The sequence below is a fragment of the Diachasma alloeum genome, unplaced genomic scaffold (assembly GCF_001412515.2).
Source record: "Diachasma alloeum isolate Michigan unplaced genomic scaffold, Dall2.0 Dall_scaffold_00760, whole genome shotgun sequence".
Lineage (NCBI taxonomy): Eukaryota > Metazoa > Arthropoda > Insecta > Hymenoptera > Braconidae > Diachasma > Diachasma alloeum.
In genome coordinates, this window is record NW_021680890.1 from 334,288 (window position 1) to 357,952 (window position 23,665).

The following is a 23,665-nucleotide window of genomic DNA, read 5'->3' on the forward strand; positions in this document are numbered from 1 at the left end:
CCCCCCAAATTACAAAACCCCATAATCCTTTGAATTCCCAGGTTCCGGACTGGGACTAGAGCTGACTGAGCTCAAAGTCTCGTCCTTGACCTTCAACGCGTCCTTCTCCTTATCCTTTCCCTTCTCCTTGCCCTTCTTCTCCTTCTCCTTCTCCTTCCCATGCTTGTGATCATGCTTGTGTTTGTGCTTGTGCTTATGCTTCTTCTTATCCTTCTTCTTCTTCTTCCCCTTGCCCCCCGACTCGCCCTTCCCCTTCCCCTCCTCATCCTTCTTAAACATTCCGGGTTCGAACCCAACGGGCCCCTGCGACCCCATCCCCATGAGTCCCGGCAGTGACGCCGAATTATCCGAGTAATACTCCGTCTTGATCTTGCCCTCCCCAGGGCCCTGCGGCCCCGCCCTAACCTCAGGATTCTGTGGCTTCGGTTTCTTCACGAGGGGCCCATTCTCCCCCCCCTCAGGCCCACCCCCTCCCTCTCTAGAAGGTGAAGCCTTGCGCTTCACCACAGGCGGACTCGAGTCCACCTCGACGACATCGCTCTTCTGAAACATCGGATTCTTAACTATTCTGGGCTCCTCCCTCTCGGGACTTGCCTTCTTCGGCTTGAGGACCCCCGCCAATTCGGGTATCGGCAGGCAATTGGGCCTCTTGGTCCCATAAAGCGTGTAGTAAAGATCCACAAAGTCACACCTCAACTTGGAGTCGTGTGAGAGCATTCCATTCATAAGATTCCATATCCTGTCGACCAACTCAGGGCTGTCCAGCCTGTGCCTGTGGGCCCGCTCGAAGGGTGGATTCTCCACCATGAGCCTCACAAGCTTATGCCTAATCCCAGGGTGGGGATCCATCTCCGCCATGTCCAAAAGAAACTCCAAATCCTCCCACTTGCCATCGACCCTCGTGAAGTCCACAAGGGCCTCGAGGGCCGCAATCCTAACCTCAATGAACTGGCCGTAGGCGGCGTATGCCTTAAAAAGATTAGGATTGCTCGGCAAATGGCCGAATTTCTGGAGAATCCTGATCACCTTGAGACAAGCCACACTGACCGTGTACTTGTAGCAGGGCAGGAGTTTCTCGAGATTGAGATGTCGGGTCACCTCCTCGAGAATGGCTTTAGTGTCGATTGAGAGTGAATCAGCTGTTATGGAGGGGCCATGTTGGACGCTAATAACAGGTGTGACGGTGGCGCCAAGGGCCTCAATGAGTGCAGCCCTGTAGTAGTTATCCGAGTATCTGTTCTTGCTGTTGTCATTGTACTTGAAGAGATCCATGAGGAAGGCCAGTACCTCAGGTTGGCAGATGCCATGGGCATTCCTGAGGCCGGCCATGGCGACCGGAATGGTCTTCTGCAGGAAGTAGTGCTGAAAATTGGTGAAGTTGTTCTGCTTGATTATCCGCCGACAGGAGGCTGATCCGTAGAGCTTCCTGAAGATGGCCAGCATGGCGGGGGGTCCCGCCCACGTCCCGACCATGGCATTGGCGACTTTGGTCAGACAATGGGCGGCCCTGAGCCTGACTTTGTAGTAGCAGTGCTCGTTCTCGATGGTGTCGGTGAGGGCGAGTCTAGTTGCCGGGGTTGAGTGATGCTGGAGTGCCTCGATGGCCTCCAGCTGGGCCGTCACGTCCCTCTCGTGGCGCAGCTGGTACTGCCACTGGTAGTCCGGCTGTTCTATCTGAACGGAGCGCATCAGGGTGATGTCGGGATCCAGCCGAATCCACAGGACCGGTGAGTCGTCCATGGCGGAGAGGTCCATGTCGACTTCCTCACCCGTGCACAGGGGAATCTTCTTCTTCTTGTTCCTCCGGGACTTGCTGTGACAGGTGATGTCGGCCTTGGCCACTGTTCCCTCGATCTGGAGGGTGTGCTTGAAGGTGCCGTCCAACTCCTGAATGTTCACCAGCAATGGCCCCACGTATTTCCGAATGCCCTTGGAGCTCGAGGTGTCCTGGCGTATCTCCAGCTCGACTGTATTTCTCTTTCGATTGAAGACAAAGCTCAGAGAGAACTTGGCGTGACCCCCGGTGCGCACCCACTGGTCGATAAACACCGCCATGTCCTTGCCGGTGACTGTGAATATCGCCTTGGTGAAGACGTTGGTGGAGATTAGCATGTGGGTCCACAGGCCCGAGTCTATCTTCTGCTGGGCCGCGTTGGCCGCCAGCGACAGCTGTTTGTTGAACACCTGGAGGAGGAGCTCCTGCCCTATCCTGTGCTCCAGCATTCTGATCACCAGGTGCGCCTTCTTCCGGAGGACCTCGAGGTACCTGGGGGACATGGTGTGGAGGTTGCGGATGGGGAAGTAGAAACCGGGGTCCGGGCTGCGGGGGGCTGGCGCCGGGGTGTTGGCGGCGATCGGAAGGGGCGATGGGGGCTGGGAGGAATCCAGGATTATTCCGCCAAACTGCTCCTCGTACTTGACCACCTCCTGCAGCTCGGATTGAATCCACTGGCGGTACTCGTTGTTGCCGAAACACTTCTTCGCGTAGAGACCGGTTAGGTAGGTGGAGATACCCTTTGGCAGCCACGTGTCCGACCAGTTCTGCATCGAGATGAAGCAGCCGAAGAACTGCTCCGCTATTGCTTGGGCCATTGCTTTCTTGGTGATGTAGACTTGATCGATTATTGCGGTGGAGTGGAGGAGGTTCGTGTTGAGGATTGACATTGTCGCGTAGGCGTTTATGTCCTCGTCAATCTCATCCACGAATACCTGGGGATGATAATTAAGGGGGTGAGGATTTTTTTTGTCTCCCCCAACTATCTCGATTGTTTTTCCATCTTCATAATGTAAAATATATCACAATTTCCATTGGATTTTACATCACACAGGGGTCCCTAAAAATTATGACTGTACAATGAAAAAAAGTAGAAAAAAACTGAACATTTTCAAAGGCGTTTTTAATAAAGATTAAGAAAGAAGTCCGATGGAGAGGAAATAGTGAATGGATAATTTATCATGGTGACTAACGATTTGACAGCCATCAAATTATTAATTAGCAATTTCCTCCCTATTGGCTTTATTTCCCAATATTATTCAGAAACGCTCTCTGAAAATGTTCAATTTTTTTCAACGTTTTTTTGATTGTACAACCATAATTTTTGGAGACGTGCAAAGACTTCCTAAGTTTGGTGAATAAATTCACTGACCCCAGAATAGCCTCTTCGTGGAGGCGTTTAATCATAGTTTTGAGGATTTCGCAGTCATGATTATTGATATCCTTGGCTTCCGGATGGATGCCGCCCTATCGCCTTATACGCTCTCCCCTGCAATGGTGGCGGAGCACGTCTAAAAGACTTCGTCAAAAAAACCTGCTTAAATTCAACTTCGACGCAGCGCTGAAACCAAACGCGACATCCATCCGGAAGTCAAATGCCACAGAGATGACCATTACCAAGCCAAGTTTCCTCACCTGTTTGTAACAAGAATACGGATATCGATTGGACAGCGTCTCCTCGTAGAACTCGAAGGCCTCGTGCATGTACTTGGCCGAGACCTTGAGGGAAGGCAAGAGCTGAGGCAGACAGAAGTGTGTGACCTCGTGCATGTAAGGGTCCACGAATATCTCGAAGGGTCCCACCGCCAGGGCAATGTTGGGGGCGCAAGCCGGTGTGTTCAGAACATAATGAAATGTCTTTCTCCTCATGTCCGGAGTGTAGACCACCTCCACCAGATCTCCACAGGACACTGCAGTCATAGTCTCGTCAACGGTGAACTCCAGCTTCCAGGTGCAGGGCTCGGCGAAACTGTCGATGCAGGGGAACCAGAGTCTCGATGAGTTCTCGTAGCTGTAGGTGTACATGTGGGCTCCCCTCTCGGCCAGGCTCCCCTCGCAGTTCGGTACGACGAAGTGAACGCCGCCCTGGGGCTGCTCCAGGGAGAACTCAATCCCTATTCGGAGCTTCTGATTTATCTGGATGAGGCTCTCCGAACCCTCGGGCATCGTTATCAGGAGCTCCCCGGAGTTGTTGTCAGGGTCCACCTTCTGCGCTGCCGCCAGGTGCATCGTGGAGAAGAACTCCAGGGAGCGCTGCTTCTCGTCACCCTGGCAGATGTCCAGGAAGGGGTCGAAGTACTGGAAGGGCGCCTCCAGGGTGTCGTTCAGACAGACGCGGTAGATGCGGCATTGGCGCGCGTTCAGCCGGATCTTCAGGAGGCGGTCGCGCAGGGGGACGATCGTCAACTCCACGAAACCGATTATGCTCTTGCGTTGGAAGGAGATGCCCGTTAGGGAGACTATCTGGTGGGCTGTGCAGGGGAACGAGGCTTTGTTAGATTTCTGGGGTGTTGATGATTTTTTTATTGATGATTAATAATTTTCCAGTCAGTGCAGTGGAAAATTATTGACAAGTTTTGACGGGCGAAGATTTTATCAATAGATTAATTGAAAAGAAAATGAAACAGCAAAATCCAAAGTGTAGAGCAAGGCCCAGGGGGAGACCTAGAGGGGGAAAAGTCAAATTCATCAAAATTGTGTCTTTTGTCCATTAGAAAAATCCAAATTTACAGTTTTGTCAAACTTCATTTTTTCAAACTTCAAAACTAAAAATCCCAAACAACCAAATTCCACTGATTAAATTTCCCTCAACTTTTCCCACACGTTCTGCATCACCTCCAGTCTATAAAATCACCTATTCTACCTCTTTATACCTCCACAATGACCCCTAATCCAATTTTCACGTCTAATGAATTTGTCGTCAGGACATAAACAGACTTGGATGAACCTCTGGCCTCAAAATATTGAAAATAGGGTCTTTATGAGTGGAGAAAATAATAAATTATTGGATACTTATAGTTTAAACGGCCGAGAGTTATCGGCTGTGCGTTCCTTCTTCATATTTCCATCGAGAATTCAATAATTCGTCTCCAATTTCCAGAAACAAACTTGACAGTTTCTACGTGAATCTTTGGTTAGGGAAGCCACTCTTCCCTTCAGTCACTTGCAGTCACACGCGAACGCCATTTTCGATTGTAGTTCAGGTGCAACGGCACCACTGGCGATTGTTGTTGTTGATTCTTGCACTTTTGCTGTGTCTGTGGTGCGGCGTTTTCTGCTCCTTACGATTTTCCAACGATTTTCTTGACAATTCCAGGGTTTATGATATTTATTTGACTGTAAAATAGGAATATATTATGGCAAAACATCATCCTGACTTGATTTTCTGTAGAAAACAGCCCGGAGTTGGTGAGTTTGAGCTTCATAACCCCAAAATTCCTCTTGTGCAGCTCCAAAACGATTGATTAATCAACAGAGTAAATGACTCATTTGTCATCAGTAATAACTCAAGATCCGTAGAGTGAAATTGAACATTTTCTCTTTCATTTTGAAGGATTTTTTTTAGGGTTCAAAACGAGCCCCGATTCATCCAAATAGCATCATTTTGTCAGAAAATATTGATGATTTAAGAAAGTTCTTTCACTCGTGTTTCCTACAGCAAAAATTAGTGTTGATAAAATGGATTATTCTTCCTAATTCAGCTAAAATTACTATAATATCCTGCAGTTCACCATTTATTTAATAATTTTTGAAGAATAACTACCGTCATTCCTGCATTATTCATGTCAATCAACAATACAAAACGATTTTTCTCTCAGCCATTGGAAGATTGTGTGAAAAATGCGATGGCAAGTGTGTAATCTGCGACTCGTACGTTCGTCCCTGCACTCTAGTGAGAATCTGTGATGAGTGTAATTATGGATCGTACCAAGGCAGATGTGTCATATGCGGAGGTCCAGGTGTATCAGACGCCTACTACTGCAAAGAATGCACTATTCAAGAAAAAGACGTGAGTTTGCTTGACATTTTTTGCATAAATCTCTTCCCCAATCATTAACATCTTCTGACCTAATGATGCGATTTCAATCAATCAACATTCATTTTAAAGAATGGAAAAAAATCTTCAGAATGAAAGAAAAATTGTTGAATTTCACTCAGCCATAGGGAAGATATTGACGATTGTCTTCAATGCTTCATTTTATTTTTCATTTTCCTCTTTTTTAATAATAATAATATAGTTTTAATAATTTAATTTGTTAATGTTTCCTCTTTGCAGAGAGACGGTTGTCCGAAGATTGTAAACCTAGGCAGTTCAAAGACAGATCTATTCTACGAAAGAAAGAAATATGGGTTTAAAAGAAGATAAACATAAAGAATTTCAGAAATAAATACGACAATAATGAGTAATAAACAATGAAAAAAGTTTTTAACATCATCTATACTTTATTATCTCTACTTTCATGATTAAAATACTCCAGACAAAACCATTGATTGGAATGTCCCGACGTCTGAATGCTGCTTGCACATATGTATCATTCGTTAAAATTCTCTTTTATCGTTTAACATGTAATATAGAAATCTCTAAAAAATATCGTCGAGGTTAAATACAGTGATTCAGTTGGCCTGGATAATTAGTGTTGGTTAATACCCTCGAACAAAAATAAGAAATGATCGAGTTGATTTTCATCCACTGGTTAATGTCAAAATTTTTAAAAATAAAGTAAAATGTCTTGACACTGGATTCGACACCATAATTCTGAAATTGATCTATTAAAAAGCCTCCCAACGAGTGGATAAAATTACTAATTTAACATTTTTCATGAATAATAATACTTTACGCAGTAGTTGCAATTGGATCTACAATTTTATCACGAATTCTACAGTCTTAAACACTCGGTGTGCCCTAAAACATCATTTTCTACACTATAATAGTCCCTAACTGGAGTTAATTTGCCTCAAAAATATCCTCACATTTGGTTTATTACTCTAGTATTGACTGAGGACAAACACAATTAAACATATTCGTAATTTTACAGCTGATTAATTGATTGAGTTTAATATATTAATGAATTAATAGTAAAAATAATCCTTGCAAAATTACGACCTAATTTCGAATGTCTGAAGAATATTCATTATCTCCATTCACTAGGTAATATTGTCGTTGCCTAAGTTGTCATGTTTCCGTTGTCTTCATTGTTTTATTTTTTACGCATTAGTTTTTCTTTTAATTCCCCTCGTTATGTACAATTTCCTTCTTACGCAAGTGGAAGAGTCTATCGTAACTTTTTAATATCGCGATCACAAAATATATCCTGTACATTATTCGTTAACTTATGGAGCATTATTTCTTCTCGAATTGTCACGTGGAGCTTTATATTTCGTATGAAAAATAGTTTATCATTCTGGTGATAATCGTAACACTTTTAGTTTCAATTGTTCGAGCTTTCGTGATATCTGGTGAGATACGTTTCGATTCAGGGGGGGAATGGACCAGGGTAACTCCCGAGTCAATTAAAATTTTCGTCCTCATTAGATGAAACTGAAAATGTAAATGTTGGATATTTTTCCCCAGTGTCGGAAAATTGGGGATTATCTCAGGAAGGAGTAAGTTTAGAGGAAAAAGTCACTAAACATTTTTTGTTGGAAATTTAATTCTCTACAACAAACGTCTTCTGACATTTTCCCCCAAGCCCTCTAATTTTCGAGATAACTAAACAATTCCTAAAAATGTCGAATGTAACTTCCCACGATTTATCAATTTTCCTCATCAACAAAATACCTAATTATCTCGAAAACAATTAGATTTAGGAAAAACTGTCATAAAACCTTTTTTATAGAAAATTGAATTCTCCACAAAAGATCGCTCTTGACATTTCCCCCTAAACCCCCTCATTATCAAGATAACCCCCTATTTACCCAGATACCTCCTCATCCATCAAATCTCTTCTCCAAAAAAATCATTCTCCCTCAGTCATCCCTCCCTCCGCCTCCTCATGAATTCCTCCCTCTCATCTAGACAATGATGAGCTAGCGACGGACCTCCCACTGACACCAGACTGAAGACTCATCATGGACCCCCTGTAATGAGCCGAGGGCAGAACCTCGTAAAAGTACATCAACTGGGCCTTGTGAGCGCTGATAGAGGGAAGAAATTCCCCTTCATCAGGATTCTTCCACTGGAGAATGTAGGTCCCTGGCTCCTGGATTATGTGGGTCCCCTGGATGCTCTCTCCATCGTGACAGACAACACTCGACTCGACCTTGACGCAGTCCACTCCCTCCCTCCACTCCTTCATGAGAGCCCCATCGAGTTGATCAGCTTGATCACCTGGGGCTGCACCATTTGGTGACAGATCCACGTCTGGCTTCTCGTGAAGAAGTGTGAAGATGACGTTGTGACGCATCACGTCAAAGTCCCAGGTGAGAACAGCTCCTGGATCGTTTGTGTTTATCGCCACGTGGTGGACCTGACCGTGGGAGAGGCTTATCGAGTGATAGAGGCTGTGCTCGTGATCGTTTGAGGGCTCCAACTCTAGGCGATAGAGGTTCTTCGGCACCACGCCACCCTCGTTCACATACGTCTGGAAGATAACGAGGGGTTCTTGAGGATCGTTTGACTCGCGCGACCATTTGACCCTCAGCCCCGAGCGTAATTGAGGGTCGTTTAACCCTCAAATGGTCCTGAGGGTTATGTGGCTTTCAAATGGTCTTGAAAGTGAATTAAGGGTCAATTTGACCTTCAGCCCCGAGTGTAATTGAGGGTCGTTTGACCTTCAAATAGGGCTGAGGGTTATTTTGCCCTCAAATGGCCTTGAAAGTGAAATAATGATCATTTGACGCTCAAGTGGTCTTAGAGTCAAATGACCTTTAAGAATAGTTTGGCCCTCACGATCATTTGACTCTCAGCCCCGAGTGTAATTAAGGGTGCATTTGACCCTCAATCATACTGACGCGCAAATGGTTTTGAGGGTCAAATGACGCTTGAGGATTTTTTGGAATTCAGAGGCAAATGGTCTTGAAAATGAAATGGTCCTTGACTGAGGCTCAAGGACTTTTGGACCCGAAGGTCAAACAATCCTTAATGAAGGGTCGTTTGACCCTCAATACGTTTACGTATGTCTGGAAAATAATCACATAAAAATTTGTGGTAAAAACGACAGTTTGATAATGATACATTTAGGTGAGTCGTGGACATTTAGATGAATTTCTGAATATCAGTTGGGTTGATATTCATAATTTATTCAGTGGTTGATTCGCGATGGAGTTGAGGACGTGGTGATCACGATTAAGAGCGCTCTCAAGTGTAAAAAAAACTACTGAAATACAGAGAAAACTTTGTGCCATGAATTCTCCGCTTAAAGGGGATGGAAAAATCTGAAAGATGGCTTAATAAAATTGTTCATTTTACAACACCAGAGTGAAGTGAGTTGAGGGCGATGTAAAGAGTATAAATAATTATAAGAAATGTTCAAAAATGCGAGGTGGACGACTGGTCTGGACACCGCCATCTTGTTTGGATACTCCCTACCATTGTCACAAGGGGCTTTCAAGATGGCGGCGCCTCAACCTCGTATTTTTAAACATTTCTTAAAATTATTTATCCTTGTCAGATTACCCCCAACTCGTTTGATTAGATTTATATAGAATGAACAATTTTTTTAAGCCATCTTTCACATTTTTCCATCCTCTTTTTGCTGAAAACTCATGGTTCAGAGTTTTCATCGAACTTCAGTAGTTGTTTTTTCTACTCCCAAGGCCTCTTGACATTTTATGAAATGAAATTCTCGTGTATTCTCATCATCAGTTTCATGTGCTCATCCAATAACTACTAATGAAAATTTGCCAGTGACAATGACAATTAAACATCATAAACAACGTGATAATTTGCAATTTTCACAATTTTGATTTTGAATTACACAATTGCACTTTAATTTCTCAATATTCTTACACTGCTGCAGGGTGTCTCGTTAATGTAATACCTCGGTGGTATTGTCAGTTGTTCAACAGAAATACCCTCCTGATGCCAATTCAATCAATTGAAATTAAAAGAATCGAATGAAAAAGAGAAGAGAATTTCAGTTTGATTAAACTATTCAAATAAAATGTATCATTTTGGTAGAAGAATTATTATTTTTTAGAATCGTTCACCTCTGATGGGCCCCCGAGGAAGTCAGGAATGTACTCTGCATCTATATAATCAGTCAATCCTCCTTCATTTTGCTCTTGATAGTCAGTTCCACAGTAGAAAATAAATTTATTTCTCGTATTTTCATCTGCAACAGAACCATTTTTTATTTTTTCATTTTTTTTCTTCAATTGTGAAATATTTATAATGTTCAATAAATAGATGTGAATGACATAATTTGCATTGTTGTAGAAAGCTTCATCAATTTTCTGTTTAATTATTCATTCATTCATATTTTTTTTCTCTTTTGAAATCATTTGACTGCAGAATTCAGTAATTTCAAGGACAAGATTTCTTAGTACTTTCAAGGGTGGTTTGACGCTCAAAACCTTTTGAGGGTCAAATGACCCTCAAGGTCTTCAAGGTAAAAAACCTCAATTAAGGGGCGTTTGACCCTCAATGATATTTCGAATTGAAGGTTAAATAGTCGTGGGGGTCAAAAAATCGTTAATAAAATTTGAAGTTGTGGGTCAAATGATCTTAAGAGCCGGTCTGACCCTCAACCCACACGACCTCAAGCGTTACTTGACCCTCAGGAGGATTAAATGGTCATGAGGGTCAAAAAACCCTTGAGAACATCCACTCTTGAAGGTCAAAAGGTCTTAAAATTAACAAAAAACCTCAATTAAGATAATTTGACCTTCAAGATCATTGGAGAGACAAATAGTTTCGAGGGTCAACTGTCCTTTAAGGTCATTCATATTTCCACCAACAAAGTCACAATTATCGTCAGTTATAATAAACCACACTATCAATTTGTTTACTTGAAAAAAAAAATTCTCACGTATAAATGTACTGATGAGTGTCCACAGTATAGGAAAGCATCGTGGAGCTCTAATTATCAATACACGTCCCATGGTCTCAGGATAATTAGCTTCAACGATCTCAATAATCCTCAGAAGTGCCTGAAAAATCATAGAAAATTGATGAACAAGGTTTTCCATAATTATGTTTGGGGGGTTGCTACACACTTTGATGCCAGGCCTCCACAAATGCCTCATATTGAGCCCCTCGAGATCGATGAGGAGACACCACTGGGACACCGGATGCCCAAGGACGGTGGTGGCCTCCTCCATCAGCGACAGCCCCTCCTCGCATATGTGTAAAGCCTGGAAAATAAATATATTCGTATCTCTTGACTATAGGATTATTTCAAGGATTGGTTTAGTTGATGGGGTATAACGTACGAGTAATAATAATTCATCCTCTCCGATCGATTTGAGCAATCCCTTGACGTCCATTTGGCCTAATCGGAGAATGTAGAGGGGGCGACCATCTGTTAATATACAAAATTGTAAGAATATATTTTTTATCACTCAGGGTGGTTGTTGACATTAGTTTTGAATGGAGGGGAGAGTGTTTCCTTCATTCTGAAAATTTGGCACTGCTGTTTTTGCTGAATAGCTCGGAAGGGAAGGGAGACAGCGAAAATTTTGTTTAAACTTTTTTTGCAGCTCTTCAAATTCCCTACAAAAAAGATTCTACAAAATTCTTGATATCTCTCATAAATCCTGAGATATTCAGCAGAAACGAATTTGAAGTGCAATTAAGATTTTGGTATTTGGATTTTTTGTAACAATAATTTGCCCAGGGATTATTATTTTTTAGTTATTGGTGATTTTGATCTTGGAATGAAAATAACATTGGAGAGTTCTGGAAAAAAAAACGATTTGTTATTCGGTGGTGTAGAGTCTCCAATAACCGAGCGAATCAACAACTACAATGTGAAAAATTAATCAGAATGTAAAGGTCTGTGTATTATGTCAATATATGTTGGAGGAAAGGTAAATCAACTCAATTCCAAGATAAATTTTTTAGTATCTGGAAATTTTGAAGGAAATGGGCAAGTTCTTTCGGAATTTTTGACAGTTTTGGTGATCTCAAGGGTCAAATGGTTTTGAAGGCCAATTTGACCCGAAACTTCACGTCCTCAAGGATCGTTTGACCCTCAAAACCATTTGAATGTTAGATACTTTTGAGAGTCAAATGGGCCTTAAAAAAATGTGGGTTTGAGGATCAAGGCGTCTTGAAGGTCATATGACCCCTCGGGTAAAACAACCTCAAGGGTCAATTTGACCCTTCAAGTCTCGTTTCACCCTCCCCTAAAACAAAAAAAAAACTTTCCAACAAACAGATGAGCAAACCTACCTTTATCACAATGATGCCACCCCCCCGGAAAATAATTCTTCACAACCTTCGGTGCCTCATACTCCTCCAACAACCTGTCAATCTGATACTTCTTCCTCCAGTGAAGCGACTGCGTAAGCATCTCCTTGGACTTATCCACCATGAACTCCCTGGCCCTCAGGAACCTCAGGAGTGTAGCATCACTGGGTACAGAGGCGCCCCTTAGCTCCTGGATACTGTTCCTGAGCTGCACGAGTCTGCTCTCCTGCATGAGGTCCAACTTCCCCAGGTACCGCTCGATGTAATCCGAAGACAACTGTGTTTTGCTGGACGGCAACTTCCCCTCGGTCTCACTCTTCTCCTCGATGATGATCTCCTCGTCCTCCAGGTCTTTCTCACCCGAGTCCATGAGTTTCTCTGGCTCCACCCACGCCTCCACCGAGGTCACCCCTTCCTTCTTCAATTCGTTGATGAAGAACTCGATTATCTCCTTTCCCTTGGCGATGTTCTGCGCGTATTGCTTCATCGCCAGCTTCTCCATTGCATTCTCAAATCCGAAGAAATTCTTTATGTCGAGGCTCGCCGTTTGCTCGAAGCACGTCCACTCTGGATTCTCCGGGTGAACGAAGTAACGACATTTTTCTACTACGGCAACACGTGCCGCGAATGACTCGTTCCAGGCCTCTATCTCGAGAATGGAGTTCCGTCGGTCCAGGACATTCTTCTGGATAAAGTAGATGAAGTCGACACCAATGATTTTTTTAAGAATGTAGGGGGCCTCGACGTTGAGCTTGCAACGGCGCTCGGTGGTGCGGATAGCTCCGTTCTGGGACTCCTCGTCAAGGGTCACCTCGCAGCCGACGAACACCGGGATTTGGGGACAAGTCGGGAAGCGCTTTTCGTATGCCTGGGGGAGAGGTATTTTACGGCTGAGAAAAAGAATTTTTTCCCCTATTTCTGGGAGATTATAATGTGTTGGATTTCCCGACGCGTCTTCAAAGGGTGTTTGACTCAGTCGCGAAGGTTATTGAAGGTCGTTTAACCCTCAAGACCTTGTGAGGGCTAAATGACCCCTGGAAGGTTGCAGTTGAGGGTCAAGGGGCCGTGAAGGTCAAATAACGGTTAATTAAGAGTCGTTTGACCCTCAATTCGGAACGTCTTTACGGATCCTTTCACCCTCTAACGGCCTTGAGGGTTAAGCAAGGGTCATTTGACGCCAAATGCACTTGAGGGTTGAATAGCCCTTAAGGGCACTTTGAGTTTAGGGTTAAAGGTGTTGAAGTTCAAGTACCCTTTAATTGAGGGTTATTGACCCTGAGAACTATTTGAGAGTGAAATGACCTTGAAGGAAGTTTGAAGGTAAAAACCCTGAATTGAAGGTCATGTGGCCCTCGGCGCCATTTGAAAATCAACCCTTAATTAAGGGTTCTCCATTCGACAAGTCTTTATGCGCCGATTAATCCTCAAGATCATTTGAGGGTCAACTTACTTTCAAAGACGTTTCGAGTTGAGGGTCAAACGACCCTGAATTAGGGCTTCAACGTTTAAGATAATTTGACCCTCAAGTCCAACTTCTTTAAGGGTCATTTGACCCTCAAATGGTCAAATGATTCTCAAGACTATTTGAGGGTCAAATGACCTTTAAAGACGTTTCGAGTTGAGGGTCAAACGACCCTCAATTAAGGGCTGCAAACTTCAACATCGTATGACCTTCAACTCCGAACTTCTTTAAAAGTGATTTGACCCTTACATAGTCTTGAGAATTATTTAAGGGTCGTTTCACGCTTGAAATGCAATGTGTTGACTTTCTCCAAAGATGGAACATCTCTGATGAATGTCACTAACAAATTAAATTGTCAGAACATTTTTTAAAAGGGCCAAAGCCATTAATTAAATAATTCTTCGGATAATTAATGAATAAATGACTTTTAAAAACTCAATGTCCGTAATTTTCAACAAATAACAATTCTCGTTCTTTGCTAAATCTCTAATGACTCTCTGACAACCGACAATTTGTACATCGTGATGAGTGAAAAATTGCGTGCAGCAAATCGACAAGTCACGTTAAATTTAAACATTAATTCGAGGTACGACACAGGTGACACGTGAGCCGATACTATCGTTTCTGTATTTATCTCTCAAAAGGCTTTAAATAAATTCGTAAAAGCTCTATTTCTCGGTTTCCACACGAACAGAGGGGCTCAGGGAATTGAATGAATTATGAGGCGCGTATTATTGCGGGGTAAATCGTCTTGGGAATTATTTCTTAAGTGGCGTGAGGGCTTTCGGAGTATTTTTAAACCGATCAGCTATTTTCTTTAGTTTCCATTGATTTTCCGTCCCCTGCGGCCAGTGCATGACGTTGTTTCTATGCAATGGATAATGGTACATGTGAGAACAGATGAATTAGTAATTTTTTTTTCGGAGAATGAACTTTTTTTACTTAAGTAATGAGAGAATTAATGAATGTTCAATTTTTTTAATCGTTTTATCGTTTTGGAATTTTGATTTTGTGGAATATCTCAGAAATGGACGGAGATACGACTTTTTGTGTCTAGATATTTCTTGTAAGTCCTGACATATTCTAGAGAAAAGGTCCTAATGACGATTTTGAAATCTCCGTTAGATTTGGGAGGTATTTAGAAAAATCTGAAGGATGAAGGAATGAAACGAATAAAATTGATTTCGTTTTAATTTTTGATGAATATCTTGAAATCTATGGGAGATAGAAGAAAATTACTCAAGCCTTTTTGGTAGCTCTTAAAATTTCCTGCAAAAATGGCTTCAATGACATTTTCCATGCGTCCCTTAGGTTCCGAAATATCGAGCGACAACAAATGACAAAATGCTAGAATAAAAATAAAACTCAACTTCAAAGTCGTCAGTTTTTCCTAAATATCCCGAAATCCAACAGAGATACGGAAATTATCATTGGGACCTTTTTTGTGGCAAATTTCAAGCCCTATAAGAAAGGTCTTGTATGTTACCCTCATATCTCCCATAGATTTCAAGATATTCGCCAGAAAGTGAAATCAAAACCCCAGGAAAATCAATTTTCCTCGTTTTGCCCCTTTCAAAAACCCTCCCACCGCCCCTAGAACCCAGTGCCCCCTTTAATTCTCTCCCAACAAAGCGCATAAACATTCAGCAGTGACCCTTGACATTCCCACAAACTCGATAAGCCCTCAACGTGCCAGTGAATCCATATCTCTATCCAAATGTCATCACGTGCACGTAACAACATCACAGGTACATACTACGTTCCAGCCACCCAAATGTCCTCGAATGACCCATGTTTTGATGATATCTAATGACTCAAGATGATTAATTAAATCCAAAACAAACCAGCATGACGAGGGGAAAGGGGTGCTTGTAGACCCTCACGGGGGACTGATATTGCTGGACCATTTTCACTATTTTAACACTCGAGGTTTTCTCCAACTGCACTGTTAATTGGGTTTAATCATTTAATCAATTGATGGGTGAACTTGGGGGTGGATTTTTGCACTGTTATTTAATACTTGTCACTGGCACCGATGTCACGGGACGAGTGAGAGGCGCTTGGTCGGAGTCGCGAGGTCTTTTAACGCCAAGGCGCATACGCAAGTGATGATTTTCAATCGTCAATATCTCAGGTGCGGGGGGACGAAGCAATTTGAATGGGTCAGGGCTCGATTTGAAGGGGGGAAAAATACCTTTGAAATGAAGACAAAAAGGTGGAATTTCACTCAGGGGGTCTTGAGATATTGAAGAAATTACAGGCGATTTTTTTTGGGAGGAGAATTGATTTTAATTTCTCGTGTGTTTGAGTCGGGATATCTTGGGAAGTAATGATGAGATTTTGATAAGTCAGTGCTCGTTTTAAAGAGGGGAACAATATCTTTGGAATGGATGGAAAATTGGGAGAATTCACTCAGCGGATGCCGAAATGTGGAGGGATGAAGACGGGAGGTTTTATCGACACTTTGAGGTTGTCTTTTTGTTGTGAGATGTGAGGCTCAAACGGCTCAAAACACTTATCGGGGTTTTTTAATCGGCTTTGGGGGGCTCGGGGGTCTGTGGAGATTTGGGGAGATATTTTTTACAGGGATTTTGGTGGCTCGGTGTGGGGAGAACAGGAATCAGTGATTTTGGAGTGATTGTTTTTGATTGAGGAAATGTTGGGATTTGGAATGCTCTTAGGGGCTGTTCTGATGGGGCTTGGGGGGGCTGAGGGATCTAAGGGGGATCAATCACAGTTCTATAGACAGTGTTTGTTCAAGTGTTATTCGGAGAGCTGTCGGCACAGTGAGTTCAGTTTATTTAAATAATTGAATTCATCTTTTGGAGATTTTCATGAAATTGTTTCCACATTTTTAATCGGTGATATCTCGTAACCTAATGACGCAATTTTTATGAGTCAAAGTCCATTTTGAAAAATGAAAAAATATCTTCAAAATGAAAAAAAAATTGTGGAATTCCACTCACCCGATGTCGAGATATCGGAGTTTGAAAAACTATTTTTAGTATTATCGTTTTTATCTTGCAGATGTGCAATTCGAGATTTCAGAAGTCTCTTTATTATCGTGGTCTTGCGAGGAGGATTGTAAATATGACTGCATGTGGGATACGGTGGGACACTTCATGGAGCATGGACTGCAGGTCCCCCAGTTCCATGGAAAAGTATTGGTGACATTTGTTTCCTTGGAGTTGATTGAGCGATTCTTTTTATTCTGAATTTTTTTGGCTTTCAGTGGCCCTTCGTGAGGATTCTGGGACTTCAGGAGCCAGCCTCTGTTATATTCTCAGTTATGAATTTTTATGGGCACTTTGCGATGTACAGGAGGTTCAGAAAGGAGGTCAGGTCGTCGTATCCAATGTCTCTTATGTGGACTTATCTAGCTGTTGTGAGTGCTAATTCGATTCTCAATTAATTCCCCATGTTTTTTTAGGGGAATAAAATTTTCTAGACAATATTCTGGTGATATCCTCTATTAAACTCATTTCTATGGAAGTAATTCCTTCATTAATGAACGAAAAAAATTATTTTAACAGTGAAATTTCACTTTTAGGAATTTTACTTTTTGTAAATGGGAAATTATCTTATTACCGAGTGGTTTTAGCCTAAAATGTCATAAAATCTTTTTTGTGTAGAATTGAATTCCCCACAAAAAATGCATTGTGACTTTTCCTCCTAAATCCACTCAGTACCAAGATAATCCGAAATTAACATTAAATTCGACATTTCAGGTCTGTATGAACGGCTGGTTCTGGTCAGCAGTCTTCCACGCTCGTGACAGACCCTTCACCGAAGTAATGGACTACTCCTGTGCCTTCACGATCGTCGTGACCCTCCTCTACTGCATCCTCGTGAGGATATCCCACAGGGGCAAAAAGGCATTCGTCGTGATAACATGCGCCTACCTCAGTATTTTATTCACTCATCTGTCACATTTGTGGTCTGGAAGGATCAACTATGGGTACAACATGAAGATGAATATTTTTTGTGGTAATGAATCCTGTATTTATAAATTAGTGTCACCTTTTTTGTCAGCAATTTATTTCGCCAGGGATGGCCTTAAACATAGGGACAAGGATAATCTTTGTTTAAGATCCTAGATTATACAAATCTTTGTTTCATATTGCTTTTTAAAAAGATATTTTCTGAATACAAAATATATATCATAATATATATTATGATGTATATTATATATTATGTTTTATTTATGATATATAATGTATAAATAAAATATAATATATATTATTAATAATCCAACTTTCAAACAATTTCGATATTAATTTCAGTTATTTTTCTAGGATTTTTGACCTTTGTGATCAGCATGGTCTGGTGGTACAGGAATTCCACAAAATTAAGGCATTTATACCTCATGGGGTGGTTTAATATTCTATCAGTAGCTGTGACACTCCTCGAATTGGCAGATTTTCCCCCGATTCTTTGGATTTTTGATGCACATTCCCTGTGGCATGCCTCCACAGCTCCATTAGTCTATTTTTTATACAGGTAAATAACAAATTGAAGAATATTTTTGCAGAAAAAATTTCTTCTGAATATTCACTGCGTTTTCTCCCCAGTTAATTAATTTTATTCACGAGAATTCAGTATTTTACTGGGAAAAATGACGTTTACTTTAAGATGTTTTCAATAGGAGAGAGTGGGGACAAATGAAACAGTCGATAAACCACTGTTTGACGCAATTCAAGCAAAAAATATTTTTTTATCAACTTTTGTTCATTAAATTTTTTCTATTATTCGGAGTACTTATGGAAATATTAATTTTCCATTCAGCAGATTCAATTTTAGTCACAACCACTCAGTTTTTTATGAACAAAAAAATGATTTTTGCTTTCAGATTTATAATACTAGACTGCCAATACTTGAGGAAGCAATACAGTCAGGTAATAATCGATAACAGACATGTAGAGTAGAAAATTCCATGACGAAAAGACACTAGGAATCGATAAACCTCGACATGACCTCTTAAATAATATATATTTTATTTAAAAAATTCTTTACATTGTATTAACGAAACGAATCATCTATAATTTATGATCAGGTAATCCCCTTAATTTAAAACATGACGAATGGTTTCAACACCGAACATTCGAGTAAGCACGCAAGTCTAGTGATGAACAGATATCAGACTTTTATCGTAATTTAAAAAAAAAATTCATGATTTAATTTCTTAAACCATTTTTGGGCACTCGTTACTCTCGAAACTAAGATTTTCAGATCGTTAAATTGAATTTTAGGCGAAATAGGAATGTTTTATCAACAACTAATCAATTTGAAATATCGATTTCAACTTGAGGAAAATGGTTTAAGTACCAAAATGCAGATTTTCATTCTCCAAAAGTCGTTCATTAACTAATGATTTTTTTTAATGAATGAATTGTTCTTGCGATGACAACAAGTGAAGCAATTGCTCGATATATTATTGATAATGATTTGAATGCACCTAACGAAAATATTTTATCTAAAATACGAAAATTAGAAATTCGTAAATTAAATATGACTATCCTGTCTTCGAAATAAAGAACGTTGTGTAAATATTTAATTACATAGTTATCACCTAGAGCTGCGTATAAAAATGATCGCACATTCCTCCATACAATTAATTAAATTGTAATTAAATTGTTTTCATCGTCAATAATCAAATTGTCAATTGTAAATAGTGACAATAATTTTTTTTACCAACCTTAAGACGTTTAAGATAACCATTCAAATTAAAAAAAAAATTTTTAATGCCTCTGGATCACAAGATAATTCCCAAAAACTGATTTTCAATTGATTGTAATTAAAAAAATAGGATTTAAACACGAAATAGTTAAAATTTTAGGATTTTTTCCGAGCAATTGAGCTCCAAAGGCGAGGATCAGCTGCTGCAGGAGATGTTATATAAATATTTAATTACATAATTATCACCTAGAACTGCATATAAAAATTATCGCACATTCCTCCATACAATTAAGTAAATTGCAATGAAATTATTTCCATCATCAATAATCGAATTGTAAATTGTAAATAGTGAAAATAAATTTTTGTAACAACCTTCAGACATTTAAAATAACCATTAAAATTGTTTAAAAAATCTTTAGTGCCTCCGGATCCCAAAATAATCCCCAAAATTCGATTTTCAACTGAAGAAATAAAATTTAGAGGTGAAAATTTGGTGATTATTTCCCATAAATCAAGCACCAAAGAGGAAAACCAGCACCTGCAGTAGATGTTACTCATAAAATACTGATCTTTCACGTAAAAAAAAGATACTCAAACCATTAAAAACTACTTCACATTAATCAATTAGTTAAAAAATAACTGGTATTGGAGTTATTTTGATGGGATTCTGCCTTTCGTGAGCTATCACATAAATGCAAGGCATCATTTCGTCGAGTGCTACGTTAAAAACTCATTATTATAAATACATAAGGCCATTAGTACGTAATTACAGGCTCAAGTCTTCTCTTTTTCACAATTCTGGTCTTTCTCATCTGTTTTAATTCAAAGAAAAATATTTTTCTCCCAATTGAAATAGTAAATGGCAGTTTCTCATGTTCTCAATTTTTTTTCCTCTCAATTTCTCCTCTCAATGCTTGAAGAGTGCCTCATGCTCGGGATTGTCATCCCTATGTTTTTCTAAATTACCAGAGAGAGTTGGGTCTGGCCTACGACGTTTGAAAAATCCAAGTTTCCATAGGACGATTATTAAAAGGATTAAAAGTAATAATCCAGCAACGATGGCTACAATTATTATCCAAATTGGGACTGGCTCCGCGTCCTGCTGGTCTCCAAGGTCTGGATATGCAATGGTTTCAGCCTAGAAATGACGAAAATAACACGAAATTAATCTAAAATTAATTAAAAATTGAGCAAGTTGATGGGATTTATTGTATTTATTACGATTGCATGATCATTCTTGAGGTCTTCCTGCTGGATCTCGATGTTGGGGGGAATGACGATCCTGGCGTTGGATCCTATCTTGACTTTGTCGACTTTGGGGTAGTCCTCGACGAGAGTTGAATTCCAGAGTCTGAAAGCAATTACAAGGGAAAATTTACGAATGCTCTGGGGATCGAATAATTGAATGATGATAATGATGATGTTTACCTGGCCTTGACAGTTATCGTGGCCTCTTGCTTTCGTTCTAGATTGTAGATTATACAGCGGATGTCGAAACACTTGGCAGTGCCGGCTTTGCAATTCTGTGGATGAATAAAAAAGATTAAATTGTTAAATACAGCATTTTTAAAACGAACTTTTTCATTGAAAATGTAATTCTGTGTAAAAAAAGGGTTCGTGACATTTTTTCGCCCATCTCCTTGTTTTCGAGATAATTTGATATTTCGCTGATGAGAAAAATTGATAAATCTTGGGGAGTTACGTCCGACATCGTAAAAAAATCGTAATTCTTCATGATTCGTAATTCATTCATTCATCCTACATCATCTTCTTTTGACCTGCCACTCACCATGGACACCACCTGATGCCGATGTCCATCATCATCGACGACAGTCCTCGTGTTGACCACCTTCTCCGTGTCCCTCCTCTCCCTAACACGATTGGCAGTCGTCCTGTTCCTCCAGTAGGCGGCAGGGGCGCCTTCCCCTGCGTTGAACAGGGGATCGAGGTCCTCGTAGCTGGAGCTCCTCAGCAGATTCAGAGGATTCTCCTTGAAGCCCGCCGGAAGGAAGCACTCCCCCGAGTGACTGATGATCGGTTTGTCCTCGAGGTACAGCAGCCACTTGCCATGAGGCTTGTCATTAGCCACTTCATAGGGCCAGGAGATGAAGACCTCGACCGTCCGGACCTTCCAGGGTCCCTCATTGAAAACTTCGTAGATGTGAGAGACCTTGGGGCCGACCTGGTCCAGTCGCTTGATCGCAGACTCACCCACAACGTCACCCCCGTAGTACGCCCACTGGGTCTTGGCACTTCCCTTTATCGACAATTCCGCCCTCTTGACGACAATCGCTTGTAAATTGACGGGGGACTTCTTGCTGACCTCCTGGGACGTCGAGTTGGCGAAGATCTTGAAGCCCAACTGGGGCTCGTTGTCCTCGACGCCTTTTGGATCGAAGCGGATCTGGAGGCTGACAGCGTTGTCCTTGCGGAAGGGGTTGCCGATCGCGCAGATGACGAGGGTTGCGTTGTGGAGGTTGCAGATTATGGACTCGTTGCTCTTTGAGGCGATGTAGTTGAGGCTGGCGGAGTGAGCGACGAAGAGCTGGGCCTCGTACGCCGACTCGCCGATGTTCACTGCGTTCACGTCCACTATCACCTCCTCGACTTCCCCGAGGAGGAGCTCGTAGAAGCTAAAGGGGGCGAATGGATGGGGTGAGAATTTCAAAGTAGTACTAGGGGTGCAGACGCTTATAATGTTGAAAATAGAAATAGTAAATGTTATAATAAATGATAAATAGTTCAGGGTCTCCAATTTTTGAGCTACAGAGGTTTTTTTTTCAATTTTTGGCATTCATGTAAAATAGGCTGGAAAATTATTCTTAAAATATTTTAGCGATTACATGGCTTCCACTCAGGAGCACCAAAAATCCATACTCACTTTGGTTTAATCGGTGAAGGGGCCAGTTTCAGTTTAGCCTCGACCCTCATATCGCTCTCGCAGATATCATTGTCCCCACAATCCTTCTGGAAGCTCGCCTCGAAGGCCCTCGCCGCCTCCTGCTGATTGAGAATCGGATAATTATTGATGTCCGTGAGGGCCTCCCCCTCCCTCGGCATCCTGGGCTCGTCCTGCACGAGTGTATAATTCACCCTGAACTTTATCGGCGACTGAATGTCCCTGGTATTCTCCTTGAGATACACCACCTCCCTCTGGCAATGCATCACCTTCGTCGTGTCCAGCGTGACATTTCTGTTCACATAATGCGCCTTGTTCCTCCCAGCCTCGAACCAGACCCTCGAGAACTTCTTCTGTCCCATGAACGTCTCGGCCTCGATATGATAGTTCAACTTCAAATTCTGCATTCCCTCGTTCTGCCTCAAAGACTCGGTCTTGCAGCACGCCTCAAACTCGAAGCACGTGAAGTTCGACGAGGGGTCGGCAGGGCAGCCGATCCTGTTGGGATCGATGGGCTCGATTTTTTCGACGTAAGAGTTGTTCTTCGAGTACCTGATGAACGTCGTGATGTCGATGATCTTGCGGGCCCTCAGGAGGACAACGGCGTCGTTGTCGTAAGCCCCTATCAGCAGATCTGGGTAACCGTTCTTGTCCATGTCTATTCCACCACTCAGGGAGTAACCGAATGTCCGCAAGGGGACTGGGGTGTCCTCTGAGTGGATGACCTAGGATTCGAGGTGTTAAATCAGTGTTCATTCAAATGGGACTACAGATTAAATAAAAAATTATCCTTCAGATCAAATATTGAAAAATTATGAGCCCTACGAAAAGTTGACGCGAGGGAAATTTGGGGAGAATGAAATGTCGGAGAAGAAAAATCGAGGAAAATGTCGAGGAAGGTAAGACGGGCCACCAAATTTTAACCTGGGGTGTATTTGGATAACAGGGGCCTATATCTGTTTTATTCGAAATATCCTGAAGATCCCCAGATGACAACACAATGCAGGAAAAGAAAGATTGCATCCCTACCTGAGAGGGAGTCGTCAGGACTCCATTCTTGGACCCCAAATAGATGTAGACGGTGCCTTTTCCCTCGTAAGGGGCGCCGATAGCCAAATCCTCGAAACCGTCGTGGTTCAGGTCCCCCAGGTTAGCCAGGGCGAAGCCGAATCGGGACTCCTCGCGACCGACTAGCTTCGTCGGCCGGCACTTATCGGAGTCCCTGTTGCTGCGGCAGAGGGAGGTGTAGATGTAAACAGCCCCCTCTTCGAGTTTGTTGAAGTAAAAGGGGGCTGAAACCACGAGGTCGGTTTTTTTGTCACCATCCACGTCCAGGGCGGCTATTTCGTAGCCGAAGGACGAGGCGAACTGCTCGCCATCGAGGATCAGGGCCACGTCCATGTTGGGTCTGGGAAAATTGTTATTTTTCGTTCAATTCAGGATTAAATCTACTTGAAAAAATATCCACTCAACATTTACATTTTGGGTTTCATCTGATGAGGA

The 23,665-nt window shown here is 41.8% G+C and overlaps 5 protein-coding genes across 7 annotated transcripts in view; 2 read left to right on the forward strand and 3 right to left on the reverse strand.

The window, feature by feature from the left end:
* Window positions 1-9: 9 nt before the first annotated feature.
* LOC107044540 (transcription initiation factor TFIID subunit 2) lies at window positions 10-4,998 on the reverse strand. Its single transcript, XM_015266456.2, has 3 exons — window positions 4,791-4,998; window positions 3,410-4,247; window positions 10-2,709 (listed from the first exon to the last, which is right to left on the reverse strand). Exons 1-3 carry the CDS (start codon window positions 4,832-4,834, stop codon window positions 10-12), a joined length of 3,582 nt encoding a protein of 1,193 aa, XP_015121942.1. The 5' UTR covers window positions 4,835-4,998.
* LOC107044591 (PHD finger-like domain-containing protein 5A) lies at window positions 4,975-6,515 on the forward strand. Its single transcript, XM_015266532.2, has 3 exons — window positions 4,975-5,182; window positions 5,593-5,783; window positions 6,051-6,515. Exons 1-3 carry the CDS (start codon window positions 5,131-5,133, stop codon window positions 6,138-6,140), a joined length of 333 nt encoding a protein of 110 aa, XP_015122018.1. The 5' UTR covers window positions 4,975-5,130; the 3' UTR covers window positions 6,141-6,515.
* Window positions 6,194-15,640, reverse strand: LOC107044589 (protein real-time). Of its 2 annotated transcripts, XM_015266528.1 has the most exons (8): window positions 15,432-15,640; window positions 12,108-12,993; window positions 11,147-11,235; window positions 10,931-11,068; window positions 10,744-10,864; window positions 9,923-10,047; window positions 9,723-9,791; window positions 6,194-8,355 (listed from the first exon to the last, which is right to left on the reverse strand). In XM_015266528.1, exons 1-8 carry the CDS (start codon window positions 15,492-15,494, stop codon window positions 7,783-7,785), a joined length of 2,064 nt encoding a protein of 687 aa, XP_015122014.1. In that variant the 5' UTR covers window positions 15,495-15,640; the 3' UTR covers window positions 6,194-7,782. The 2 variants fall into 2 exon arrangements, with proteins under 2 accessions (XP_015122014.1, XP_015122015.1); XM_015266529.1 differs by lacking the exon at window positions 9,723-9,791.
* Window positions 15,641-15,720: 80 nt separating this feature from the next.
* LOC107044590 (post-GPI attachment to proteins factor 3) lies at window positions 15,721-19,627 on the forward strand. The gene is made up of 6 exons (XM_015266530.2): window positions 15,721-16,373; window positions 16,615-16,748; window positions 16,820-16,972; window positions 17,316-17,574; window positions 17,883-18,087; window positions 18,437-19,627. Exons 1-6 carry the CDS (start codon window positions 16,244-16,246, stop codon window positions 18,510-18,512), a joined length of 957 nt encoding a protein of 318 aa, XP_015122016.1. The 5' UTR covers window positions 15,721-16,243; the 3' UTR covers window positions 18,513-19,627.
* LOC107044588 (integrin alpha-PS1) overlaps window positions 18,560-23,665 on the reverse strand; it is a 10,528-nt gene continuing 5,422 nt past the window's right edge. For both annotated transcript variants that reach the window (XM_015266527.2, XM_015266526.2), the window contains 6 exons: window positions 23,192-23,570; window positions 22,145-22,887; window positions 21,053-21,896; window positions 20,692-20,786; window positions 20,485-20,614; window positions 18,560-20,401 (listed from right to left, as the gene is read on the reverse strand). In XM_015266527.2, the coding sequence (XP_015122013.1) occupies window positions 20,171-20,401; window positions 20,485-20,614; window positions 20,692-20,786; window positions 21,053-21,896; window positions 22,145-22,887; window positions 23,192-23,570 (2,422 nt within the window). In that variant the 3' untranslated portion in view covers window positions 18,560-20,170. The remainder of the gene's footprint in view (window positions 20,402-20,484; window positions 20,615-20,691; window positions 20,787-21,052; window positions 21,897-22,144; window positions 22,888-23,191; window positions 23,571-23,665) is intronic.